The sequence below is a fragment of the Perkinsus marinus genome (genome assembly GCF_000006405.1).
Source record: "Perkinsus marinus ATCC 50983 genomic scaffold scf_1104296936976, whole genome shotgun sequence".
Lineage (NCBI taxonomy): Eukaryota > Perkinsozoa > Perkinsida > Perkinsidae > Perkinsus > Perkinsus marinus.
In genome coordinates, this window is record NW_003213971.1 from 96,242 (window position 1) to 119,287 (window position 23,046).

General features: G+C 43.4%; 5 protein-coding genes across 5 annotated transcripts; all 5 read right to left on the reverse strand.

Annotated features, from left to right (window-relative positions):
• Window positions 1-4,397: 4,397 nt before the first annotated feature.
• Pmar_PMAR001371 (protein phosphatase 1 regulatory subunit 12B, putative) lies at window positions 4,398-6,903 on the reverse strand (the record flags this gene model as incomplete). Its single annotated transcript, XM_002783479.1, has 9 exons — window positions 4,398-4,484; window positions 4,529-4,605; window positions 4,834-4,930; window positions 5,056-5,127; window positions 5,200-5,292; window positions 5,389-5,549; window positions 6,443-6,541; window positions 6,589-6,729; window positions 6,774-6,903. The coding sequence occupies 9 exons, from the start codon at window positions 6,901-6,903 to the stop codon at window positions 4,398-4,400; spliced, it is 957 nt and encodes a 318-aa protein (XP_002783525.1).
• A 1,209-nt stretch (window positions 6,904-8,112) lies between these two features.
• On the reverse strand, window positions 8,113-9,456 carry Pmar_PMAR001372 (conserved hypothetical protein; the record flags this gene model as incomplete). Its single annotated transcript, XM_002783480.1, has 1 exon — window positions 8,113-9,456. The coding sequence occupies one exon, from the start codon at window positions 9,454-9,456 to the stop codon at window positions 8,113-8,115; it is 1,344 nt and encodes a 447-aa protein (XP_002783526.1).
• Window positions 9,457-10,702: 1,246 nt separating this feature from the next.
• Window positions 10,703-11,619, reverse strand: Pmar_PMAR001373 (hypothetical protein; the record flags this gene model as incomplete). Its single annotated transcript, XM_002783481.1, has 3 exons — window positions 10,703-10,770; window positions 11,101-11,171; window positions 11,561-11,619. The coding sequence occupies 3 exons, from the start codon at window positions 11,617-11,619 to the stop codon at window positions 10,703-10,705; spliced, it is 198 nt and encodes a 65-aa protein (XP_002783527.1).
• Window positions 11,620-12,427: 808 nt separating this feature from the next.
• Window positions 12,428-12,939, reverse strand: Pmar_PMAR001374 (hypothetical protein; the record flags this gene model as incomplete). The annotated part of the gene is made up of 3 exons (XM_002783482.1): window positions 12,428-12,481; window positions 12,522-12,605; window positions 12,820-12,939. 3 exons carry the CDS (start codon window positions 12,937-12,939, stop codon window positions 12,428-12,430), a joined length of 258 nt encoding a protein of 85 aa, XP_002783528.1.
• A 449-nt stretch (window positions 12,940-13,388) lies between these two features.
• Pmar_PMAR001375 (DNA repair protein rad54, putative) lies at window positions 13,389-18,829 on the reverse strand (the record flags this gene model as incomplete). The annotated part of the gene is made up of 21 exons (XM_002783483.1): window positions 13,389-13,477; window positions 13,593-13,662; window positions 13,712-13,820; window positions 13,868-13,971; window positions 14,016-14,105; window positions 14,267-14,369; window positions 14,412-14,540; window positions 14,811-14,938; window positions 15,299-15,379; window positions 15,427-15,525; window positions 15,914-16,008; window positions 16,050-16,114; window positions 16,696-16,845; window positions 16,895-16,966; window positions 17,010-17,106; window positions 17,384-17,462; window positions 17,506-17,581; window positions 17,627-17,707; window positions 18,402-18,498; window positions 18,546-18,616; window positions 18,666-18,829. 21 exons carry the CDS (start codon window positions 18,827-18,829, stop codon window positions 13,389-13,391), a joined length of 2,049 nt encoding a protein of 682 aa, XP_002783529.1.
• Window positions 18,830-23,046: the final 4,217 nt, after the last annotated feature.

Genomic DNA, 23,046 nt, shown 5'->3' on the forward strand with positions numbered 1-23,046 from the left:
CTTCATCGTTTCGTTCAGTTCTTTCCGATATTTCACAGCAGCCTCGAAAGCTGGATGCAAACCCAGACGCAAAATGCTAAAGCCCTTCGTGCGAGATTTCCCATCAGGCTCTCGTTGCCTAATGTACCTGGCAATAGCCTCTGTCAATCTATACAGATTTATACACGAATAAACCTTCCACCAATTACAGTTTATGTTCACTCCTAATAGGTAATGGTATAGGTGCTAATAGTTCAGGTTCAGACGGTTACGTTCGAGGCTAAGTTTGAGTTTCATAGTTCATCGGCTAATACTCAAATAGTTACTAGTAACTTATCAGTGTTGGAGGAATATATATTCGCTTTCCTCAGCTGATCTCAAGAGCTTTCTCACTTACTATATGAGTTTATATACAAATTCGGCTAGAAATGCACGGAAACCAACAACAATAATTACCCAAAATTTTCTCATTATTTTCGTCTGCTCATCAACACATGTAGTTGACCATGTGCATATTTCCCCCCCAAACTGTAACTGATAGTTTACGTTCATCTCTTTTCTGAATCGTTAAACCCGACTGACCATGTCCGACTAGATTTGTTGTAGTATACGCCCTCATTCTTGCCGACATCGATCATAGCTCTCGATGGCTCCACAGGATTCCCTCGCGGCTTTATTGCGTTATTTCGACGACCATCCGCTTCAAGAGATCGTAGTGGCACTGACTCCTAAGACCGAAAATTTAATTGATAATGGGCGGGTTGCATAAAATCAAACGTCATTCTAGTAAAACTGTGAACATTCAAAGAAGAGACCGTCCTAGACAGTTACCTCCGACTGCTCAGGAGATAAAGTGTCGCTCTTGATGTCCTGACCAAGGATTGAATTCTCATAAATTCCTCAAGGAATTCCATGAGCACTCACACTGCTGCTGCTACTGTTATTATTATTATTTTTTCGTTTTAACAACACATTTTTCCGATAATCCTCAGCCATTTCCATCGCCTTCTCATAACCACACCTTCAAATTGATGACCATAAAAATGTCGCACGTTGTAGTACTTCCGAGCGGAGAAACTTTTCGTTCTTAATTTCCCCGCGTCCATCCACCTGGCAATCCAGCTTTGGCCTGTGCTCATAAATCATCGTCCGTAAGTGCCCACTTCGCAACCTACTTTGTCCAACCCACGACACTCCTTTAGATTTAGACCGCTTGCCAGAGCTCCTTTTTCGAGATGCAGTGCTCAGTTGAACCTCTATTATTTCGTCGTCTGGGAAACCGCAGAGAAATTGTACCTGATTTTAGTTGAGATGATACCACCGAATGAATTCTTCCCCAACCTCCTTATCAGCGTCGTCATCATCATACATCCACTGCACACGTTCCGTAGGCGCCTGTCCGTTTCGGATTTTGAAGAAGCCAGACTATACGATGAGGAATTGGCGTGGTATGGTTGCCGAAAATAACCCACCTGTGCGCTTAGTATATAATCATCATTAGACCCAGAAGATTTCTCCGCCCGAAAGGCTCCTCCTGTCCGGGCCCGTTTAGACCACCCTAGAGGCATCTGCGGCACCACTCCCACTGAGGGTCGCTTCCTAATACAAGTATCAGACTTGCACCATCGTAAACTCCGCATCATCTACTCACCGTGTGGACGGTTCACTGCTCTCACCACATGGTTCCTGAACACTATGTAAAGCACGAGCGGCGTTGGCTCTGGTGATCATACTATTCATGCGCTGCAACTAAAAACGACAACAACTTGATTTTTCCTACTGTATGATGAACTATTGAAACAACCTACATTTTCCTCCGCCCCAAAGCCGGGCCCCGTCCCTTTCGGCAATACTCCAGGCGCTGCTGCCTTAGCGATTCGAAACTACAGGATAAGAGCATTCACTTGTTTAGACTTCATAAAAACGCGATGGTGTTCATGCGCATCTCCGCGGTACCGTAAATCGGACACTTCTTCGGAGGAAGGCACGCGGCGATTCCTCCCGATAACATAACTAAATTTCCGCAAACGCATATTCAATCTGAGGTTATCAATGCTCAAATCATAGTATATGTTTTGTATTTGCAAGACATATATACATTTACACACAATAAGAACAATACCCGCACTAAATATTGCTATACAATATTCTCGCCGAATACTCCAATGATGAATTTTTTTCTCACGGGTCAATCCCAGTTTACTACAGATGCGTGTGGCCTTACTTTCCTCCACTCCCCTTGCAGCTCCCGTCGTTGCATTATTAGATTCTGTCGCTCTCTGCTGAGGACTCCAAGCAAACCAACAAGTTGCTGTAAGGTTTGATCCAGAAGAAACTGAACGTCGAAGCACCGCGTGTCATATACTCCCGATGTTAGTGTGTTGTCCTACTATAGGATCGGTCCCAGGTTCGATCCCTGGAGACGGCAACCTTTGAAATGCAGCTTCCAATCGAGCGTAGTGCTGCTGGTCTTGCGTCATCTCTACTGCATCAGCTGATGCACTTGTCTCCTCCTGCCCCCGACGCTCATTCCCAACTTGTGGTTCCCGGCGGGCCGAGACATCACAACCAGCGTGCGCTACACTTGTGGAGGAAGTGCCTTTCTGGACGTCAGAATTGCCCTCCGAATGCGGTATGGTAGAGGAACTACTCATCGGGCCCTTTTCGCTGAAGCGAGTGGAACAAAGCAATCCTGATATAAAACTTATTATCAGTCAAGTAGAATCGAATTCGGAATGGTATCAGAGTTGCTCACCATGAAGTGACCGGTTGTAATACAATATACATGCCAAGGCTACTGAGGCGGACTCTCAGCCGCAACGCCAAACCCGCGGCCCTCTATTTAGTCGCTATAGTGTCTGCTGATATTCATATATAATGTTTCCCCATTGCACTTTGAAGCTTATACATCATCATCAATTTTATCACACAGACGCAGTTTAATATGCGCCACAGAAGAGCCGCCGGCCATCCCGTAGATTTGTAAGGCACCCGCATGCAGTTCGGACGGACGCAGCGACTTGAGGTATAATTTATCGTAATTATATATAACTTTGAAACTGTTAAACTTCACGTCTACTCTAAATCGATCATATATATCATTTTCGGGCGTGCGCTTTTTCCGACGAATGTCGTTAGTAATTCTTGTCATCTCGCAATCTTGGACTACTTTCGAGTACGCATGTTCATAACCAATAAGCGAGAGTTTCTTATGATATCAGCCTAAGCACTTCCCCGAAGATAAATCGACGCTGATGTACCAATGACGTATTCACAACTCGAATTTTTCAAGTAGTAGCGTTCCAGCGAGCGCTCGTTGTGAACTTTACTGTCCCCTCCTCTACACAAGCCGTCTCATTTGTCGCCATTGACCTTTGCTAGTGATTTGTTTATTGAGTTTACACTATGCTGGATATAATCGCAGCTAAAAAGCAGCACTCTGATTATACTTGACCGCTTAAGCTAAGGTATTCCTCCACCCAGAGGAGACACATTGTGTGCGATAATGATGATGCGCCGCCGCCTCTACTTTCTGATTCCTGTACGCGGAACTTTCACCATCGAACGAGTTCGTCTTGTGCATGCGTACAGACACCGAAGCATAAGGGTGATTATGTGGTCGCGAAGGGATTTGATCGCTCATGGTAGACTGTATGTGACAGTCTATGATGTGCATGCTATTCAAGGTGACTATGTTATGACTTAGATTTCCTGATCCTTGCACAACGCTACTAAGCTGTTGTCCTCATTCATTCTCGAGAGGCTTCTGAGCAGTCTGTAATTGTTGTTGTCCACGGGTGAGACTAAGCACAACAGGGTAAGTTAGGATCCAGCTTTACTTCCATGACTTCCAGTCTCTGGCGAACGCTACCGGTGGAGAACCTAACGAGTCTTCTCAGCGTGGCCACCAAACGGCTTCCTCATATGATGTAGCATATGCATATACTACACATACAGATGATATGAAGACACAGTTCGCCTTTTCTTGTCCACGCACTTGTAATCAGAATGCAATGCTTTCCACTCACCCATCAGGTCTGCCTGAAGACGAGCCTGACTTTACCCCATGTGATTTCCTATTGATATCGATGAGCTATGGTCCGCAAGTGACAGGTTCGTGTCAGTCATAGTCTGTTCTTTGTTGATTCCTCACCAATTGGTCATCCTGGCGTTCTTTGTTCATCCTGCCTATCACAAGAAGCGATAGCAACAGTATGTATGAACTCGGCCCGTGGTATGATACCCATACAATTTCCACCTGCTCGCGATGATATGTTCATCCAGTAGTAAATGTTTCCATCTCCACACCAAGGCACTGCGATCTTATTCACAAGCTTTACACTCCCGTTACTCACATAGGAAAACCAAACAGGCAATTCTCATTCTACACACAATTGATATCTCACACACTCATGCCACTAGATCTCAGCGTCAACCAAATCATAATCATCTTCATCTTCATCTTCATCATCATCCTCTGCCTCCTTATCCCAGTCGACCTCAATCTACCACCAACAGTTCATCTCCGAGTCACCGCTAGTGGACCCACATGCGTCTCAGCAGCTGAGACAACAACTCTTCCATCCTCGTCAACTTGTGCTCCACTCGCACTACGAATAGTCGTTCCTGAGTAGTAAGTCAAGGCTCAAGACCATCGACGTATTTTTCCAATTTTCCTTTGTTTCAGCGTCCCAATTAATGGACGAGTTTTATATACCACATCATTTGCAACTGAACTACGGAAGAAGGCGATTCCAAGATCACTCTCGGGAACCTGCTGTAGTGTATAAAATTCTCCCGTGAACTGGGGCGCGATAAATACTGTAAAGAATGTCCACATCCTTCGGGTAATACTAGAAACGTCTTCATCATCATTATCTTCATCATCCATTGCTTCCAGCTCAGCCTCCAGCGCAGCAGCAGCTTTCTCCGCTCGCTTTTCCTCAGCGGCCTACAAAGAATGAACAAGTCTAGAAGTAACGATATCACACAACAACTACACTTGTTTTCGTTTCGCATAACACGCGATTTCGTTTGTTGTTTTTCGTATATCTCTCTCTCACCCAACAAGACTACAGTACAGACCAAGTCCTTATGCAATTTAACACCTTCGGGATGACTGGCCTCATTTACGTCAATCGGATCACACTGATGTTACCAAAATTCGATCCTCCGACTCAAGAAATAAGAGCCATCTCAACACTGTATGAACAGTATTACTTTTGCTTGAGCCATGGCCTGTGGCGCAATCAGCGACATAACATCGGGGTTACGAGTAAGCAGCTCACAGTTCAAACCGTTGGAGGTCACGTCCTGACAACACGCTACTACTACTACTACTACTACTACTACTACTACTACTACCACTACTACCACTACTACTACTACTGCATAGTAGACAAAACTTACATTATATTTCACTTTACCCGAGCTCAGCAGAACTTGTACAGTTTTTGCATGGCGTTTGAGTGGTCCAGCACACGCACGATGAAGTGGCTGGAGACCATCAGCGTGCTGATGCAGAGGATTCACATCCGAATCCAACAGAGCCTCCATCACTTTATATCGACCTACCAAAAAACATATCCACGTCTCTGAGAAGCACATGGACAGATGCAACACACAGCCACCTGATGATTATGTATTTATCATAGATCATGTTAGTTACTGCTAATACAACACTAAGGTTGGTAATACGCCAAAGGCCTTCATTATGACGTCGCAGTATTGGAATATATGTTTCCTTTCCTCAGCTGAGCCCAGAAGTTCCCTCACTGATTATAGGAGTTCATATACGAATTCGGGTAGGAGTGTTGAGAAACCAATAAGAGATTTCCGACACATGTAGTTGACCATATGCATATTTTCCCCCCACTGCGACCTCGCCGTTTCATACCGCCATACCATCATCTCACTTATAGTAACTCACTTCATCCAACAACTACTTATTATTATCAATATACTATCAAGTTTTTTTACTCCTAAAAACCGCATCCTCCTGTAAGTTTTCTTTCCTATACATTCCACTAAAATCAAGTAGTGTATTAGCCAAGTTTTGATCACTCTCTTCAATGAGAGTACTACTATGAGTCAACATAGACTACGTACAATAGTACTCCAAAACTTACCCTTAAAATAGCATATTCAGCGCCCAGCACTAGAGCCAGAATTCATAACTCATATACTCATATTGCGGAGCGAGCGGAGCATATACCGCAACAACAGGCACTTTCGCGCTGTGCGTGCGTGCGTGCAAAATTATTCTGGCTTAAAATGCATTATTCTGGCATAGGTCCCGGGGATCGAACCGGGGACCTATGTAAAATTCATTGATTGAGTCCATGGACGTGTACTCAGTGAGCTCCGCCCCTTCGCCACGAAGGCCTAGTGACAAGACGCCAAGAAAGCAGATACCATGATCGCGTTATAATTTCATTCATTCCTCAAAGACGTTATTTCTCACCTTGATAAGCCGCAGCATGAATTGGAGTGTATCCCTGACCATCGGCAATGTTGGGATCAGCACCATGCTGTAGTAGAAATCTCACCGCCCATGATTGTCCTAAGGCAACCCACTAACACGCATAGACACCAGTAGCCACTCGTTACCAGATATGCTCGCGGCCATCAACGCAGTGTGGCCCATACCACCCTTCTCATTAATCTTCTTCTCAGCTGAGGAATCCTCAAAGAATTGCTTCAACTGCATGATATCGCCTTTACGCGACAACGTGACCAGAACAGTATCCCCTAGCGGAATTTTCATAGGGCGATTTATTCTCTCGGACCCTCACCTTCAACGTCGTGGAGTTCATCAGCCATAGCATACGGATCGTCTTCAGATAGTTCACTTTGAGTCGATGCTCTCACAATGAGGATTTGTAAGACCATGGGCAGAACCATCATAGTGATCAGAAGACGCATTTCGAGAGAAAACTGAAACTTATCACATTGACGAAAAACGCCAGCATTTCAACGGTGTTGAAACCAGTCGCGATTGTGCAAGCTCATGACGTTTAGTATTAGTGCCTCAGCCAGGGTGCTCCAACCCTGGCAAAGTCCTGCGAAACACTATCATCAAAAACCTACCTACTTCTCACCATAAATCACCCATGCAGTTCGTTGATCTGTTCAGTGATGTACTCCAAGAACCGCTGATGAACGTCTAAGATCTCCACTCACCTTTGCAGTGCTGTCAACTTGCTACTGTTGCTTGCATCTCCAGCATAGGTTGAGTTAGCGAGCTAATGATGCATCTTGAAATAACACACCGACGTGAAATTCTCGGCTATGAGCTCCTATAGTTGACGTTACATATCTTCCAGTAGCTACCGCTCTCTCGCCATCGACTGGACATACCATCAAAATATCCCTACCAGAATTCGAACCCGCGACCTCCACCTTATCATTCGCTACCTCATCCCTGCCGCGCTATACTCCCGATAGTAATACAGAAGCAGAACCATTCACACTGACAACAAGGGCGCCCACATGCCGCAGGAGCGACAGCTTTCGTTGGTCAAGACTGCTCTTGCGTTAGACGAATTTGAACTTGCGCTTCCAAATTCATAAATTACATTTACAAATTTGAACTTCCATCCCGATAAAAAACTCAAAAAATGCATTTCGACAATTTTTTCTTCCATTTCCTGAATTCGAAATTGGCAAGGTGTACAAGTCTGGCAGCCACCACCACCACATGATCAACACTTTAAAGAGAATCACGAATTCGTAAAGCAAATGCCATCGTTAGCATCCACACCTCCAACTCGGGAAATTGCTGATTCCGATAACGACCAAAGTGTTTAAGAGTTTTCCTTCAGTTACTACTCACTATGAGAAAACGCCCTTGTGAGCTGCAGACCATTAATGTCTAAGGAACTCCAAGATCACTCACACTATAGTTGCCACTGAAAACACCATCACACATTGGCGCTAATACTACACTAACACGTATTGGTAAAACAGAAACGTGAGGTCATCCTTGGACGCGACGGCCACACAAGACAACCCGAAAAACACCGTTTTCACCCGGGTAAAAACAACAATTAAAGTGTTGTCGAAGGACAGTAAAAAAGATACAGTCTATGCTAACTGATGAATCAATTAAGAAAACGTTACAGCGTAGTAGTTTCATTTTCCAACCGCCGTTAACCTTCTTCTGGTGCGAAAATGGTAAAACGACGCCCATAAAGTGAATACCACAGTGAACAGAGCAACAACCACCCAAAGTCCTTTATACATTGTTGTTATTCGCAACCTCAACACGGTCAAGCCAATAAACGTGAGCAGAGCTTGTAGTCCATAACAGAACACGTTGTTAATCATGCATAGCATACCGTATAGATTCTCACCACCATTTTCCACTGTAGTATTCTTCATAACACGTCCGTTTTCAGCTTGGACGAAGGCGTTGACGAAATAATAAGTGGTGAAGTAGACCACGAACGAGCTGCACATTGGCACAATGCTTCCCCACCACGCCATGACAGTAACAGCAATCAGCGAGAACCAAGCAAATACACCAACTGTAATGTGCGGATGACTTTCAGCCCAGTTCGAGAGGCGCTTATAGGAGGCAACCAACGCCGAACATGTACCAAAAACCTGTGAAATAGCAACCACCGTGCCGTTGTAGTTAGGAACACCATCACGCGTTGCGATCACATCGTAAAGGGAAGTTTCATAGCCGTATAGAATACCATAACACGCCGCAGCTCCAATCCACCATATTATTATAATAAGATAGGGAAAGTGACCGTAGGACAACTCCAATGTTTTCCCAACCTCAGCAGGACGTGGGGCTTTAGGTCTGTCCACTGGCGTTAAGAAAAATACGACTACAGCTGATGTAGTCAAAGACGCCATTGAAACATACAGGAGTACATCATAGCTCAGATCCCATTGATTTAACATGAGATCACCGAGGACCCCAGAAGAACCATGCGAGCTGACGTGACATGCCAAGGTGTAGGAGGCGATTTTCTGATAGTCTTTTTTAGCGACCAAATGGAAAATGTAACCGTAGAAAATGACCTCAGCGGCTGACCCGCAGGCATAAAATGCTTGGCAGAGTTGCATTTGCCAGATTTGAGTACCAAAGAGTAAAAGTAATCTCGTTGCTACTCTTCCCAAAGAACCACAAAAAAGGACAATTCGATAACCCAGAAACTCCGCGATGAAGCCAGAGACGAAAATAAGAACAAGTGCTGAGTAGGTCCACACCGGGAAGATCTCATTGTTGATCTCAGCTTCAGTGAAGCCCTTTACTTGTCTTAGGAACGCGGGCAGATGAGGCTCCGGTGGTTTAAATTCCAACAGGAATATGTAAAGGCAGACCTTCAACGCTTCTAACTTGAACCGTCGGGCAAGTCGTAGGTCTACCACAGACTCTACGGTGTCATCAACATCTTCATCGACCACAGAACACGATATTGTTATGTCCACCTCGGGAGTATCATCATGTGTAACAACCATGAAAATAAGGAGTCGTGATTGAGAAAGTAAGGGAAATACTAAGAGCTGACAAAGAACGAGAGATCGTGTTTTTCAAGAGACCTCTTTCGAGTTACAACAGCACTTCCAGGATTGAGTTTCAAGTGCGAATTCCAATCCTAGAAGCGCTGTTGACGCTCAGGAGCTCCGGATGATCCTTGACCAACGGCAAGGACCTCTGGAAAATATTGTATTATTGACAAGTGCTAGCTTGTGTGTGACTGAAGTCTGCCATGTGGCTTGCCCTGCATCACTCACATTTGCACAGCTTTGTGTTATTGAATTTTGGCACTTATGTTATTGTAAATGTAACAAAAATGTCGCGCAGCACCCGTAAGAATATCATGACTATGATCATGCGCTGATGTATGAGTTTCATATCCTTGTACAAGTTTCTCAAGTACCGAGCAACGTAGGACCGCGGCGGAATCGACGAGTATATCGGATTCGCTAAATAATGTCCTTATCGAGATGGAATGGTCTCTACGGGATTTCTGATTGGCATTGGAGAATTAGCGCAATCAGTTATCGTGTTGATTTGTAAAGTGAGATCGAAGAGCGAATGCCGAAGACGCATTCCGCGTGTGATGCCGACTGGTCGTCCAAGGGGACTAGAGGGTTCCGAGTGAATCGGTTCGATACACCTAAGTTGGTGACGTAGGGAAGAAAAACCAACTCAACTGGTACCTTCTCTGCGGATGGAGGTGCGAAAATCCGATACGCAATAGAGCCTACGCAATATTCGTCCCTTTTACGGTTAGCGTGCTCAAGCTGCAGATCGACCTTGAAGGGGTCTACGACTATGTCTTAGTCGTTCGATTTAAGTTATGCTAACAAAAAATGAGCTCATCGATCGACTGGGCGCGCGCGAAATCGTTACCAAAGTCGCGCGCCACAAAATTGTCTCCGGGCGGTTAGCTTCACTTTGAACCCGTGACGGGTCATCCGTCGTCAAGTGAAAACATCACTCTTTAGGTGCACAATTTTTTCACGACGATTTGACGGTTTCATGGACGATGGTCGATCCGGGTGGGTGAAACATTCGCAATTTATACGTCACAAAGAATTTCCGCAAAAGCTAGTCTTGCTACTTTACTCAAGTTCGGTCACCGTTTTCTTCGGATCAGGTCTCATCTCGTGAACCAAACTTGGCATCGCGAAGCCGTATCGCGGTTTTCGGTCCAACAGTAGAGCTACCTTTTGTGACAATGGCGCGCGCGGAAGATTTTCAGTTTTTCATGACTTGCGTATCAAACACGATCTCATCGTTGTAATGGATTTTCGCGCGTTTTACGTCTGTGACAAGCCCGGTATTCGAAATATGAAGTATTTCACGGAATACGTTTTCCCACTACTGTTCTTTACGGGTGAAACTCCAGTGTTTGCGTAGCGCACGAAATTGATTTCACTGCATCCATCACTCGCAATACTCTTCTGTTTACTCTCAGTTCTCGCGCATATCAAATCGATAATGCAAAATGAGGAAAATGTCACTACACTGGAGGACAAGCCCGATCTCGTCAACATTCAAGATTCCACTTCTCATCTATCAAAGCCCCCCTTAGGAAATGTATTCACATGCTGGACCGTCTTAGCGAAAACTATGGTCGGCACCGGTATGCTCACGTTGGCTTATGGGTTTTCCAAATGCGGTTGGGTTCTCGGTTTCGTCCTCCTTATCTTCGCCGCAGTAGGCGCTGTATTCACATTACATCTACTAGGGTGTTTGGCAATGCGTTCTCAAACAAGACATGTCAGCTTCTACACTGTTGCTGAAGACTGCGCACCATGGTCGCGATGGATCGTCGATTTGGCTATTGCTATCAAGTGTATCGGTGTTGGAATTTCTTACATTCAAGTCTCCTCCGACACAATTTCCCTAACGATTAATACACTCGGTGGGAACTTCATGAATCAAACTCTTTTACGCGATATCATTGTAGTTATACTCGTCCTTGTCGTGTCACCAATATGTCTCGCAAAAAGCATATCTCGTACAGCTATTGTCAATGTCCTCGGTCTGGTCTCGGTATTTTACGTTGTTATACTATGTGTCTGCTTCATTCGATTAGATACTCCTACTCACATTTCACTACCACACTCTTCGAACTTTTTGACCGTCTTGTCAGTTTTCCCCACTTTCATTTTCGCTTTCACTTGTCATCAAAACGTCTTTTTATGTGCTGAAGACCTCAAAAACAGAACTCAGAGAAAATTAGATATCGCCGCGTTCGCTGCTGAAGCTATTGCTCTTTCTTTTTACATAGTGGCAATAGTCTTCCCATACTTGACATTCGGTGACACGGTATCCTCCAATTTTCTCTTATCGTATGATGCCCACAACCCCGCCGTTATGGTAGCATATCTCTTGCTTGGTATAGCCGAGACTTGCGCCTTTCCCTTACAAGTTCTTCCAGCGAGGAAGTCATTAATTGTACTCGCTTTCCGCGGGAAAAGTATATCACCGCGAGCAGAGTTATACTCGCGTTTAGGAGTAGGAACGGGCATTCTTCTGTTGACTATCGTTGTCGCTCTGAGTGTCCGTAGTCTCGGAGTGACTTTATCTTTCGTCGGAGCAGTCGGGTCCAATACTGTAACTTTTATCATGCCATGTTTCCTTTATTGTATGGCCATTCACAAGGCAGGGTCACCCAAAGGCGTGAAATGGGTGTTCTCTGCAATACTATGTATAATTGGTTTGATTATACTTCCTTTATGTTTGTCGTCGTTAATTTACGAAACAGTTTCGAAATAGGAAAGTTATGGTCATGGTCTCCGAGTCTTGTAATTCTGCTGTGGTATTTTCTGATTATTTCAATTTTATTGAATTTCAGTCTGGTCTATTCGTTCGGTTGTGTTGTAATGTAGAATGTAAAAATGTTGTAAATGTTAGAATGTTGAAATGTAAATACAAGTCGATTCACATGGTAATAGAAACATGCTTATGGAATCTTTACTTCTTGTAAAGCTGGCCATAATCAGTGAAATCAATTGTCATTCCACAACACTGAAAAAACCAATAACGTAACTCACGATGAGTAATTCACCTGCTCCATGAACGAATCAATGCCACCGAGATCTTCCTCTAGCTTCTCGAGCATCCATCTCCTCGAGTCAGTGTCTGATGTGTCCTGAACACTCCGCAATGAATACGGCGAATATCCAGTGGGAGAACAATGCACATGCTCAACTTGGCTCGTGTGTTGGTGATAATATGAAAACTTAGGAGAAATTTGGCTGAATTCTTGTTGGTTTTCACCTGAATTCGTATAAATAAAGATAATTCCTCAGAATTTTCATATTGTCATCACCAACACATGTCGTTGAGCGTTTATATTCGTTTACCCTAAGCGTGTCCTTGGACGTCAAATCAGTAGGATCACTGTACTCGAACAGTCGGCTCAAATCTATTTCCGAAAAGTATCTACCAAACAAATAAGGCAGGAGACAATTATTGTTATTCATTCAGATTAATTGATATATCAATTATTCTATTATCATTCAGATTCAGTTCAGATTCGACAACCAAGGTAGAAACGAGCAGACTAAGAGCACTTGGAACTGCTCCCCTCACGTCGAAGGGTTGGAGCTCGGACCCTAGCTGCTTGACGGTCCTCTACTGTACGGCAAGCAGCCAGAGACCCCCCAGTAACAAGGGATGAGATGAGTGGGTTGAGTTCGAGTTGATCTGGCCTTAAAGGAAGATATACGGTATCTTCCATGCATGATGTACACACTGCTTTGGATCACTCTACTGCAACTTGGTAGACATTCGCAACTCACCACAATTATATTGTAATGAGAAGCGAATGTCTTGAATATTTCATTTACTGCCTTAACACAGCGAACCTTCCAAAAAAGCTTTTGGCGAAGATTTGCCTTCGTGCCTTGTTTAGATTCAATCTGATGACAACTTACTTCGCTTGATCTTTATCCTCTAGAATGACTTTTGAATCACCGATTTTAGTGACCTCTCTCTGGAAGATTCTCTCTTCAATTGTGCCTGAGTACCTTCATAACGACTAAAGCAGCGAGCAGTGATGAACTCGGCACTCCTCTCTAGTGGAGGAGAGAGTGTTACCCCTGAGAAAGACAACGCTACAAAGATCTACTCCTACCGCTGCAAACAAGCCTATAAGCAATAACGTCACGTCTCTGACCAATTCGATACGCTCGAGCCACAGCTTGCTGAAAATATAACAAAAATTTCGCGTAAAATTCGCAAAAATTTTCATACGTCATCATCACTAGGATTCCAACTTGGACTGATCAGCACAACTCTGTCTGCCGCAGTAAGAGTAAGCCCGACATGGCCGCATCGCGTCGAGAGAACAAATGCGAAATATCTGACAACAATAACTCAGCGAAATACCTTAGAATTTCTGTAAGTCACTTTTTGGAGTTTTGAAATTTTCTGATTTTTCGTTGCCGATCACTTGAAGGGGTACTGCCATCGATGCGGAGACAGCTCATCCCGTCGGTCCTCAATATAGTATACTGAAAGTAAATCAGAAAAAAAGCCTGCCGCATTCTGCACTCACCTGAACTAAGTCTAACATGCTAGTCCAGGGGCAGAATAGGAGAACACGGTGACCATTCTCCTTAAGTCGGCGTAGTAAGCAATGCAACACCTGACATGCGGTGACACCAGTAGGAAGTGTTGGAGGGAAATATGTTCGCTTTCCTCAGCTGAGCTCAAGAGCTAGTCATAAAAGTTGGGTTAGAAGTGTACAGATATCAGCAAGAATTCCTCAAAATTTCCTCAAAATTTTCACGTAAGATCGGAAAATACTTGAAGTTTTGAGCTCAATGCTTCGATCTTCCGACCATCATCTTGTGGCAGAGCGCGAATCATGTGCTTGTAATTGTCCATCGCTCCGTCGTCGTTGTCAATCCTGAAAAGCACCACTTTGAGAAATTTTTCAAAGTTAACTCACCAGGTAACATCCTCGTCGTCATCATCATCCTCATCGTTATTATCCTCATTTTTTGCTATGGAAAGTTGTAGGTCATCTTTCTCCACATTCTGCGGAAGCGCATCCAAGCTAATTCCAAATGCTGTTCGCCTAAGATGACACTTCATCCCCAGTGTTACAATCCAGGATCATTCAGGAACCTACAATATTCCCGGGGAAGTCATTTTCAATTTTCCACAGATGGCTAGGAACACATTCTTCAATCAGTTTCCCACGTAAATGTTATCATCACATTAGCAACATCATTTTCCTCAATGTTATCAAATCTTAGGGAACGTTATTTCTCAAAGCTAAATCAGGCATCCGGGGTTGAAAATTTACATGATATGTTTTGCTTTTTTTCGTAAGAAACTCACTTACCATTTTTGCTCAGCTGGTGGCAATAGAAATAGAGGATGGTTACAAAGAGTCCTCAGTGTAGAGATACAGCGAAGGACATGCATGCCCTTGCTACCATCTCGATTATTGGAGCAAGCTCGACGTACTTGCTGAAAGCGAACTATGGTTAATGCCGAACCCAACAATACAAATATATGACCACTCTGCTCAGCTGAGCTCGGGAGTGTTTTCAAAAACCAACAAGAATTTTCTCTAAATTTTCCACCATATAATTTCGTGGTCTCCGTCCTTTGTTGCTGTTCTACTGAGGCACTGCGGCATTCGAGAAATATATCAGAACTACGATGCAAGATGTAATTCGCATCGTGTCTCAAATTGCAACGGTTCTTGTTGTCGATGAACTGACTGCCCTATACGCAACTAAGAGATCAATCGAACAAACCACCACGTAAAAAGAATAAAAATTTAACCATGCGTAAATTTTTCCCCCCCTACACTGGAGTTCTTACTCGCGTATTGAGATACTCTTTATAAATATCCAACTGCTCCTCTGAGAGTCCTATCCATACTATCACCTCCAATTTGGAAACCTGAGCAAAAACAGAGTCGCTCGTGTCACCATTTTCAAGTGTGTCACATCTCCCTCTGTTATCTCATCAACATATTTTTCCCTTCGCAGCACATAGTCGTATATAACAGCGTTCAGCTCCTCCACGGCTAAGTCTTTATTTTTTTCCTGAATACCAAAACTTGAATATATATTTGGTTTCCTCAGTGGAGCTCAAAATTTTCCTCAAATATTATTGGAATTTACAGTAAAACTTCACAAAAACGAACGAAATTTTTCCACAATTTACAGGAATATTTCCAGCTCGGGAATTTCCTGACTATACTATAGGAATGTACACAAGATTTAGGGTGAAAAATCACAAAAATCAACGTAAATTTTCTGGAAATTTCAGGAATATTTCCAGCTCGGGAATTTCCTGACTATATTATAGGAATTTACACAAGATTTAGGATGGAAAATCACAAAAACTAACGTAAATTTTCTGGAATTTTCTGTAATATTTCCTCATATCGCGTGAAGCAGAATACCACAATCTACTAAGTGTTAAAGTCACCTGAAGCTCAGTGGCTTCGCGACGATTCCCTCTTTTGATAACTTCAGCGAACTTGTTTTTGAAAACCGCAAAGTCTCCCAGAAGGCCCGGTACGGCTGCAAAAACCAGTCAAAAGCAGTAACGAAAACTGACATACCTATTTCCATTAAAGCCCACAGGTCGCAAGGAGTATTCTGTATCGGCGTGCCAGTGAGCAACAACCTATAGGGAGAGCGCGAGCAAAACGAGCGGAGCATATACCGCAACAACAGGCACTTGTGCATGCGTGCAGAATTATTCTGGCTTAACTAGCGAGCGTAAGAGGCCACCAGATAGATCAAACAACGACTCCTCTACATGCCAAGGTTTACTCGGCAAAAACCGTAATACTTAATGATGCGAACAGTTCAAAGAGATGTGGACCAAGAGCTTTTTTGATGGAATAATGTCATATATGAAATTCATTGATTGGAGTTTCACCACCCTAGTGATATGAAAAACATATTCCACGACTACTGCATATCACCGCGAATATCGCCTTTTTCACCGAGTTTTACGACGCCACTCCACGTAAAACAGGTGAAACTGTACTTATTGTTATAAGATGCAAGATTCAGGATGGAGTTTCATCCATGATATGAAAAACACTAGTAAAAAACATATTTCATATTTCACTTGGCGAAAACATGCCCGAGTATAAGCAGTGAATATCGCGTTTTTCACGACGCCACTTCACGTAAAACGGGTTGTGAAATGCCCCTTCCTTATGAAGACCTAGTAGTAGTATTATCGTCCTTACACACTTTGACTTAGCTCTCATGATAGTAGCGTGTTGGAAGAGGGCCGTTCGAGGATTCCTCATCCGCTGAGCCTCGTCATAAACTATGATGTCCCACGGCACTCTGTCGCTTTCCTCCCACATAGGAGAGGCATTCTCATCACAAGCTGAATATCTAAACTCAGCAAAAAAATGATCACCAAAATTACAAAAACTCCTCTTACAGTGGCAGGTTGTCGTTTCGTATGAATGTTTGATTAGCAATGATGATGCAATTCCGAGCCAGCCAAGATTGCCTAACACGACTGATGCGAAAATTCAACTCGTGGAAAATTTTACTTTAATTTTTTCTCTCTCTGACTTGCCGAATTGTAACCACAAAGTGAAATTATATGCCAATTTCCGCACCACTGCGAGGTCTCCTTCTCCCATGTATCTACCACATGCAATGTTAAGGGAATATATGTTCGCTTTCCTCACCTAAGCTCAGGAGGAGTTCCCAAAGCTAATTATACAAATTCGGGCAGAAATGTGCAGAAACCAATGAAAATTTCCTCAGAATTTTCATATTGTCATCACCAACACATGTAAAAAGTATTTTCGCATACGAAAATTCTACCATGTCGGTGGAACCAGGCGAATCGGGCGGCATCACATGACGAACGCAAGGGTAGCCGATGGATCAAACTCCAACTAACATTGAGAAGACTCACCTCGCAGAGACTTCTCACACAGTATGAGCACTCTTGAAGCTAACCGGCCCTTTAGAAGGCCACGCAGGAGCACACAGACCTATTCCAATTTATACAAAAAAATTCACCAAAAAATCACCAACTTGTATGGTTTTTCCCATACCCATGATATCCGCTAAAATTCCTCCTTTTCCTCGTTGGAATAGTTCATACAACCACCTTACCACGCGGCCGTCAAAAAGTTCATAACCAGTCGAATCTCACTTCACGCCTTCTTTTTGATAATCATAAAGTTCTTCGTATTTTTTCCGTTCGACTTTCCATCCTCCCGGTAGTCTAGCATACCTGGAAAACACCAACATGGATGCCATGCCCTAGTTCGCGATCGAATATAATATGAACATGGTCAACTACATGTGTTGGTGACAATATGAAGATCTTCACTTTAAACTTTCAATTCAATCGATTTTGATTTTTAATTTTAATTTTTTCAATTCAAATAACAAAATTTGAAATTTTGAGGATTTTTTGCGGGAATTTTTTGCCATTTTCTCAACATTTCTACCCGAATTTATATGTCAACTTCTAAGCTCAGCTGAGGAAAACGAACATCTATTCCTACTCCAACGCTGGTCACAGCTACACAGTCTTGTCCCAGAGCTGATTTATGGGTACTAGCTCAGCTGTATATATAGTAGGCGTCACCCGAAGAGTTCGTTTCACGTTACCGACATAACCTTCTACTCGACTCGTAAAGAATTTGCAAAAAATACTTCGAGAATTTGGTCTTTAACAAATTCAAACAATATCATGGTATGAAATACAGGGCGCAAAATCTATGTGACAGGTGACACGAAATAGTGGCTACTGTAACTATATTTCCCAATCTTATTCATTGAAATTTCACCCTAGTGATGTGAAAAACATATTTCGAGACTACTGCATATCACCGCGACTATCCGCGTTTTTCGCCAACTTCACGTAAAACGGGTGAGACTCCATTGAACTAGTCGTGAACTACTTCTACCAATACCCCTACTTCTTATCGATAGTGTAACCGTACTGATCGATTTCCTCAGCAACATTTTCCTCATTCTCTACCTGTGGGGTTCTTATCAAATCGCTGTCGGGTTTCTCTGTTTCAGAAAATACCATCCCTCTGCTGAATATCATCATCACTTACCTCTATTAAACAAAGTGGCCACTCCTCTGCTATGAATAGATTCCCTCCTACTCTCCGAGCCACGCCCCAACCTTAAGTCGAAATTATAATATTTACAAAATCAACCAAAATTCAGCCTACCACTCCTCCGTCGAATCCCTCCTCAAGCCCTTCTTCAATCGCCTTCCCACACTAGCTGCTTCCTGACTGCTTATTCCAACTTCTCCCTCACTTTTCGCATCATCGATGATTTCGAGACCCTCCATCGAGTCGAACAGATTTCCCTTGCCAGTCACCTCCGACATGTTCGACAGCACTTTGCTGTTTTCTCCTCGAATCGAATCAGAATATTTTCTCCCAATATCAGCCCCGCTGCTCTCCACAGCGATTCGCGGCGATACACTTTGCCTTACTAGACCCGATCTCACAAGCTGCTCATCGTCAGCAATACTCAACTTTCTTCCGGAGCTCAATTCGATGCTATTATCATCCAATCTCCGCCGTTCCGTTCCCGGAGAGTTTATTTCACGAACACCAGAGCGTGAGTTCTCAACCCCAACATGGTCAGTGGAACTCTAAAGAAATCGGCTAGGCATGAGCACTCATCATCCTGAAAGTCAACACCTACACTGTCCGCTAAGGAGCTCGAAGCTTCGCTGTTCTCATCAGAATTTTTGCTTATTTGAGAGCAGACCGAAGAGCCCTGAATGATCTTGTCCCACAGAATAGCTAATATCCGACTTACTTCCGATGACATGTCTTCTTCGTCTCGATCGTCAATGAAGTCGTTGATGTTGGAAGAGCGTCGAGCCACTGAAAGAAACCCCCTGTTGGGAAAGAGGTTGGTTTTCCCTCAGCTAAGTTGGGAGACTTCCTTCACTAATTATAGAAGTTTCAACACGTCTTGGGGGCAAAAGTGTAGAAAAATCTGTAAGGAATTTCCGGAAATCTCCTCAGAATTTTAATATCATCACCACGCTGGTAACGCGAAAACACTGACAAATTTTTTTCTTACTTTCTTTCAAATTAGCAGGCGAGAGTATAGAAACTCGTCGCGTCGAGGTAGAAGTCGTTTGCCTCTGAAAGTGACTTCAACGACGACTTGTGATCATAAAATTATACCGGTATGAATTGGAACACATCCTCCCCCTCTATTGAAGTGAAAGAGCTGTCAGTAGATGTAGGGGAAGAGGCACTAGACATGTGTAAAGGGCAACCCTAACTAACAGGTTGAGTTCACTACAGTAGAAGTTGACAACTGCTCGGTAGAGACATCCCATGGTTCGTCGATAGCGAGTAATGATTACCAATGTGAGATGGTCGACCACATGTGAATATTTGAGGAAATATTTGTTGTTGCATTGTTGCTGGATAACCCCACAATTGTTCTGGGAATGATGATCCTGATACTCCCAAATCTATCTTGGGGTTGTCCAGCATGCTTCGTGATGCCTACAAGTATCCAATGGCGAGCGAAGGATACAATGAAAGATATGAATAACGCACACAGAAGATACTACTGGACAATAGGTTGGAATAGGTTAATTATTATTTAGATATCGACGATAACTGTAAGATACCGACCACGTCGGTATCTTACAGTTATAGCCGGGCGGTTATGATGAGGTAGCAGTTCTTCGCCTCATATCCTATTGTTGAACTATAATATTATTATTCTCGCTCGGATGCATCTATCGTTTTGGATACGATAAACGGTTTAATCCGTCTCTGGTTTTCTTTTTGCTAGTTAAGTGAAACTAGTTGGTAATTGTTAGGCTGGACTGAGTCCAGTGACTGATTGTGTGATCTGCTACCTCATCATAACTCTAGTTCAACTCTAGTTCTGTCCTCACTAGTATCGCATCGTAATCTCTATTGCCTCACTTGATCGTGTTACAATCTACACGGGATGTTGCTTAGATCTGGAATGAAATTGTCTAACAATGATCGCTGTGCATTTTCTCATTATTCAACAGGTTTAACTCCCTCTACACCTCCGTCTAACAACGCGACTGAACCACCAAGAAACACATCTACTTCGAGACCACTACTGATTTCTTCTAGCTCTGCTCTAAGTCGTCCCGTACATGCTACAAAACGGGCGAGCGAGAATCTTTCCGTAGTTTTTTGAACATTTCTTTGGACAAATGCATTTTGCCACTACATCCCCCCTCCCAGAGAAACGGCAAGCATATAGTGAAAACAAAATGAATGATATCGTATTACCACTCATGAGACTAACACTGGTGATCATTACTTTGCTGTTGATATTTGCATTCAACTCTGTGAGTGGATGGATCAATTGTTATTTAAAGATGTTCCTTGTATTTATTGGAAACGGCTTTGACAGATTGAATCTTTTATTGTTAGTGGTAAGTTAACTCTAAATAGAGACCATTGTAATTCTTTGCACGTTCCTTATTCTCATCCTGTAAAAAGATGTGAAAGACAGCGGGTCGTTCTGCCTCTGTTTCTTAAATATTTTGTCATACAATATGAGCGATGGGATCATCAGAAACAGCGAACGTAAGTCTATCTGGTAAGTATAATGGTATCGCATCAAACTCTATAGAACCTTTACATTTTGCATTTGCACCAGTATATCATTCCCATCATCATCATCATTAATATCATTGTCATTAATATCATTGTCATTAATGGTAGAAACGAAAAGAACAGTATAACTCTCATCCATTGTAACCATCACGTCCTCGTCATGAACCAGCTCATCATCAGGAAGTAGAAATGGCTCATCATCAATCTCATAAGTAGCTTGCAAACGTCGAAGTTCACCATTCAGTGAACTTCGACGAGGCTGGGCTGAGGCGACGTGAAGAATGGACCATTCTCATTTTCATGAATCCAGGCGACTCGCCGAGATACATCAGGCCGTCCTCGAAGTTGTGCTTTACACTAACCCAAAAGCATCATCGGCGTTACACCATCCAACAACAGAAAGGTTCTCCGATGATTTCATTATCCCAGAACCAAAGAGCTTGACACTCTGCAAATAGTCATACCAGCCTAAGACCTGTGCATACGTAATCTTCCTCTCAATCAGCAGCTCTTCACATTTAGTCTGTAACTCACTATCTGCAATAATATTGCAGCAATATGTCGTAAAAATCGCACGTTCTCTACAGCAATACCAAAGGCTTGGGCAATCTGCAAACCAACAGGGCTTAAGAGAGTTGTAGTCGGCTTCTCCAACATGTTAAGCATTTGAGAACTCAGGGCAATGGTTAATGAAATCTAGAGATTCTACCTGCAATCGCACCCATGAAGTCATCAACTACTAGTTGACAACTAGCTTCGAGCTAAGGAGTTAGCGATTCTGGTAAGGTACCTCTTTTCCCATAATATGGGAACATATTATATCGGTTCATACTGATCTCTCCTGTTCGTCAATCGCGGGCTGGCCTTCTATCGTTAACTCTCTACGACTCCCTCAACACTCAAAGTCGAGATATTGGTCATCGGAACTGCTACCGCCTAAGTCGGGCATTAACTTGAGGAAAAAAAACTGTCCCCATGAAACGGTTGAGCATGGGTGGGGCCAGTTGTGAGAGATCCCACTATGTCAGCGACCACGAAATCTTCGGTTCACGGTTTACATGGGAAGACTAGAGGAGGCATACTTCCCGCTATCGTCTTTGAGGAGGAACACTTAGTAAGTGTCACTTACAGTTGCACGGAGTGTAGCGAAGTCATTCTCACAATGCGCACGCGGCGTGCCGCCATGAAGTCCCAGTGGTCAAGATCCCATCAACCGTTATGAATGGGCCTGTTTCATAAGAAGAAATTGCGCCTTGAGCTCGAGTAACTCCTCAAGTATACCTTAACTTAAGGTCCTTAAGTAACTCCGTAACTTGCTCCTGAAATTGAGGCGCCTCACATTAAATATACTTGTGAAACAGGCGGCCTGTTACAGGCCCAATGTACACTCGTGAGTCATGGAAGTTTTCTTGGGGAATTGGTGATGTGGCCTCCATCATAACCCCGCAACAAGGTTTTCCCCGTCAAATACATCAGTGAATCATATAAGCCACTCGCGGAGAAAGTAGGCTGATACATGGATCAATAACGATTCAGTAGGGAGAATTGATCGATTCACGTGTGCAAGCCAGCTTGGACGTAACCTTTAGGGAACCAGTCACAACACCTGACGATGTGGTCACCCTTCCCAGGTTGCTCAGCGAGAAGAAATGCAAAGAAGATAGAAATAGTCGGTGATAATACCAGATAAATCGTATAATCTATGACTGTAATGACTCATTACAAATGAAAGCATGATACATAGAGGGAGCAAGTGAAGGCAATGATGTACACGTGAGTCACAATTCGTCACATGATGCGGCGAGGCTAGAAAGTAGGAAATCTAAGGTCCGAACACTTAGGGTCGTAGATCAGGAGAGAATCCATAAAGAATAAGTATCGAGAACTCACGCTGATCGCTCATCAGTGGAGCGATTGGTCACTTAGTCGTATTTTTGCCCCATGTGGGAGGGAAAGCAGAACGCCA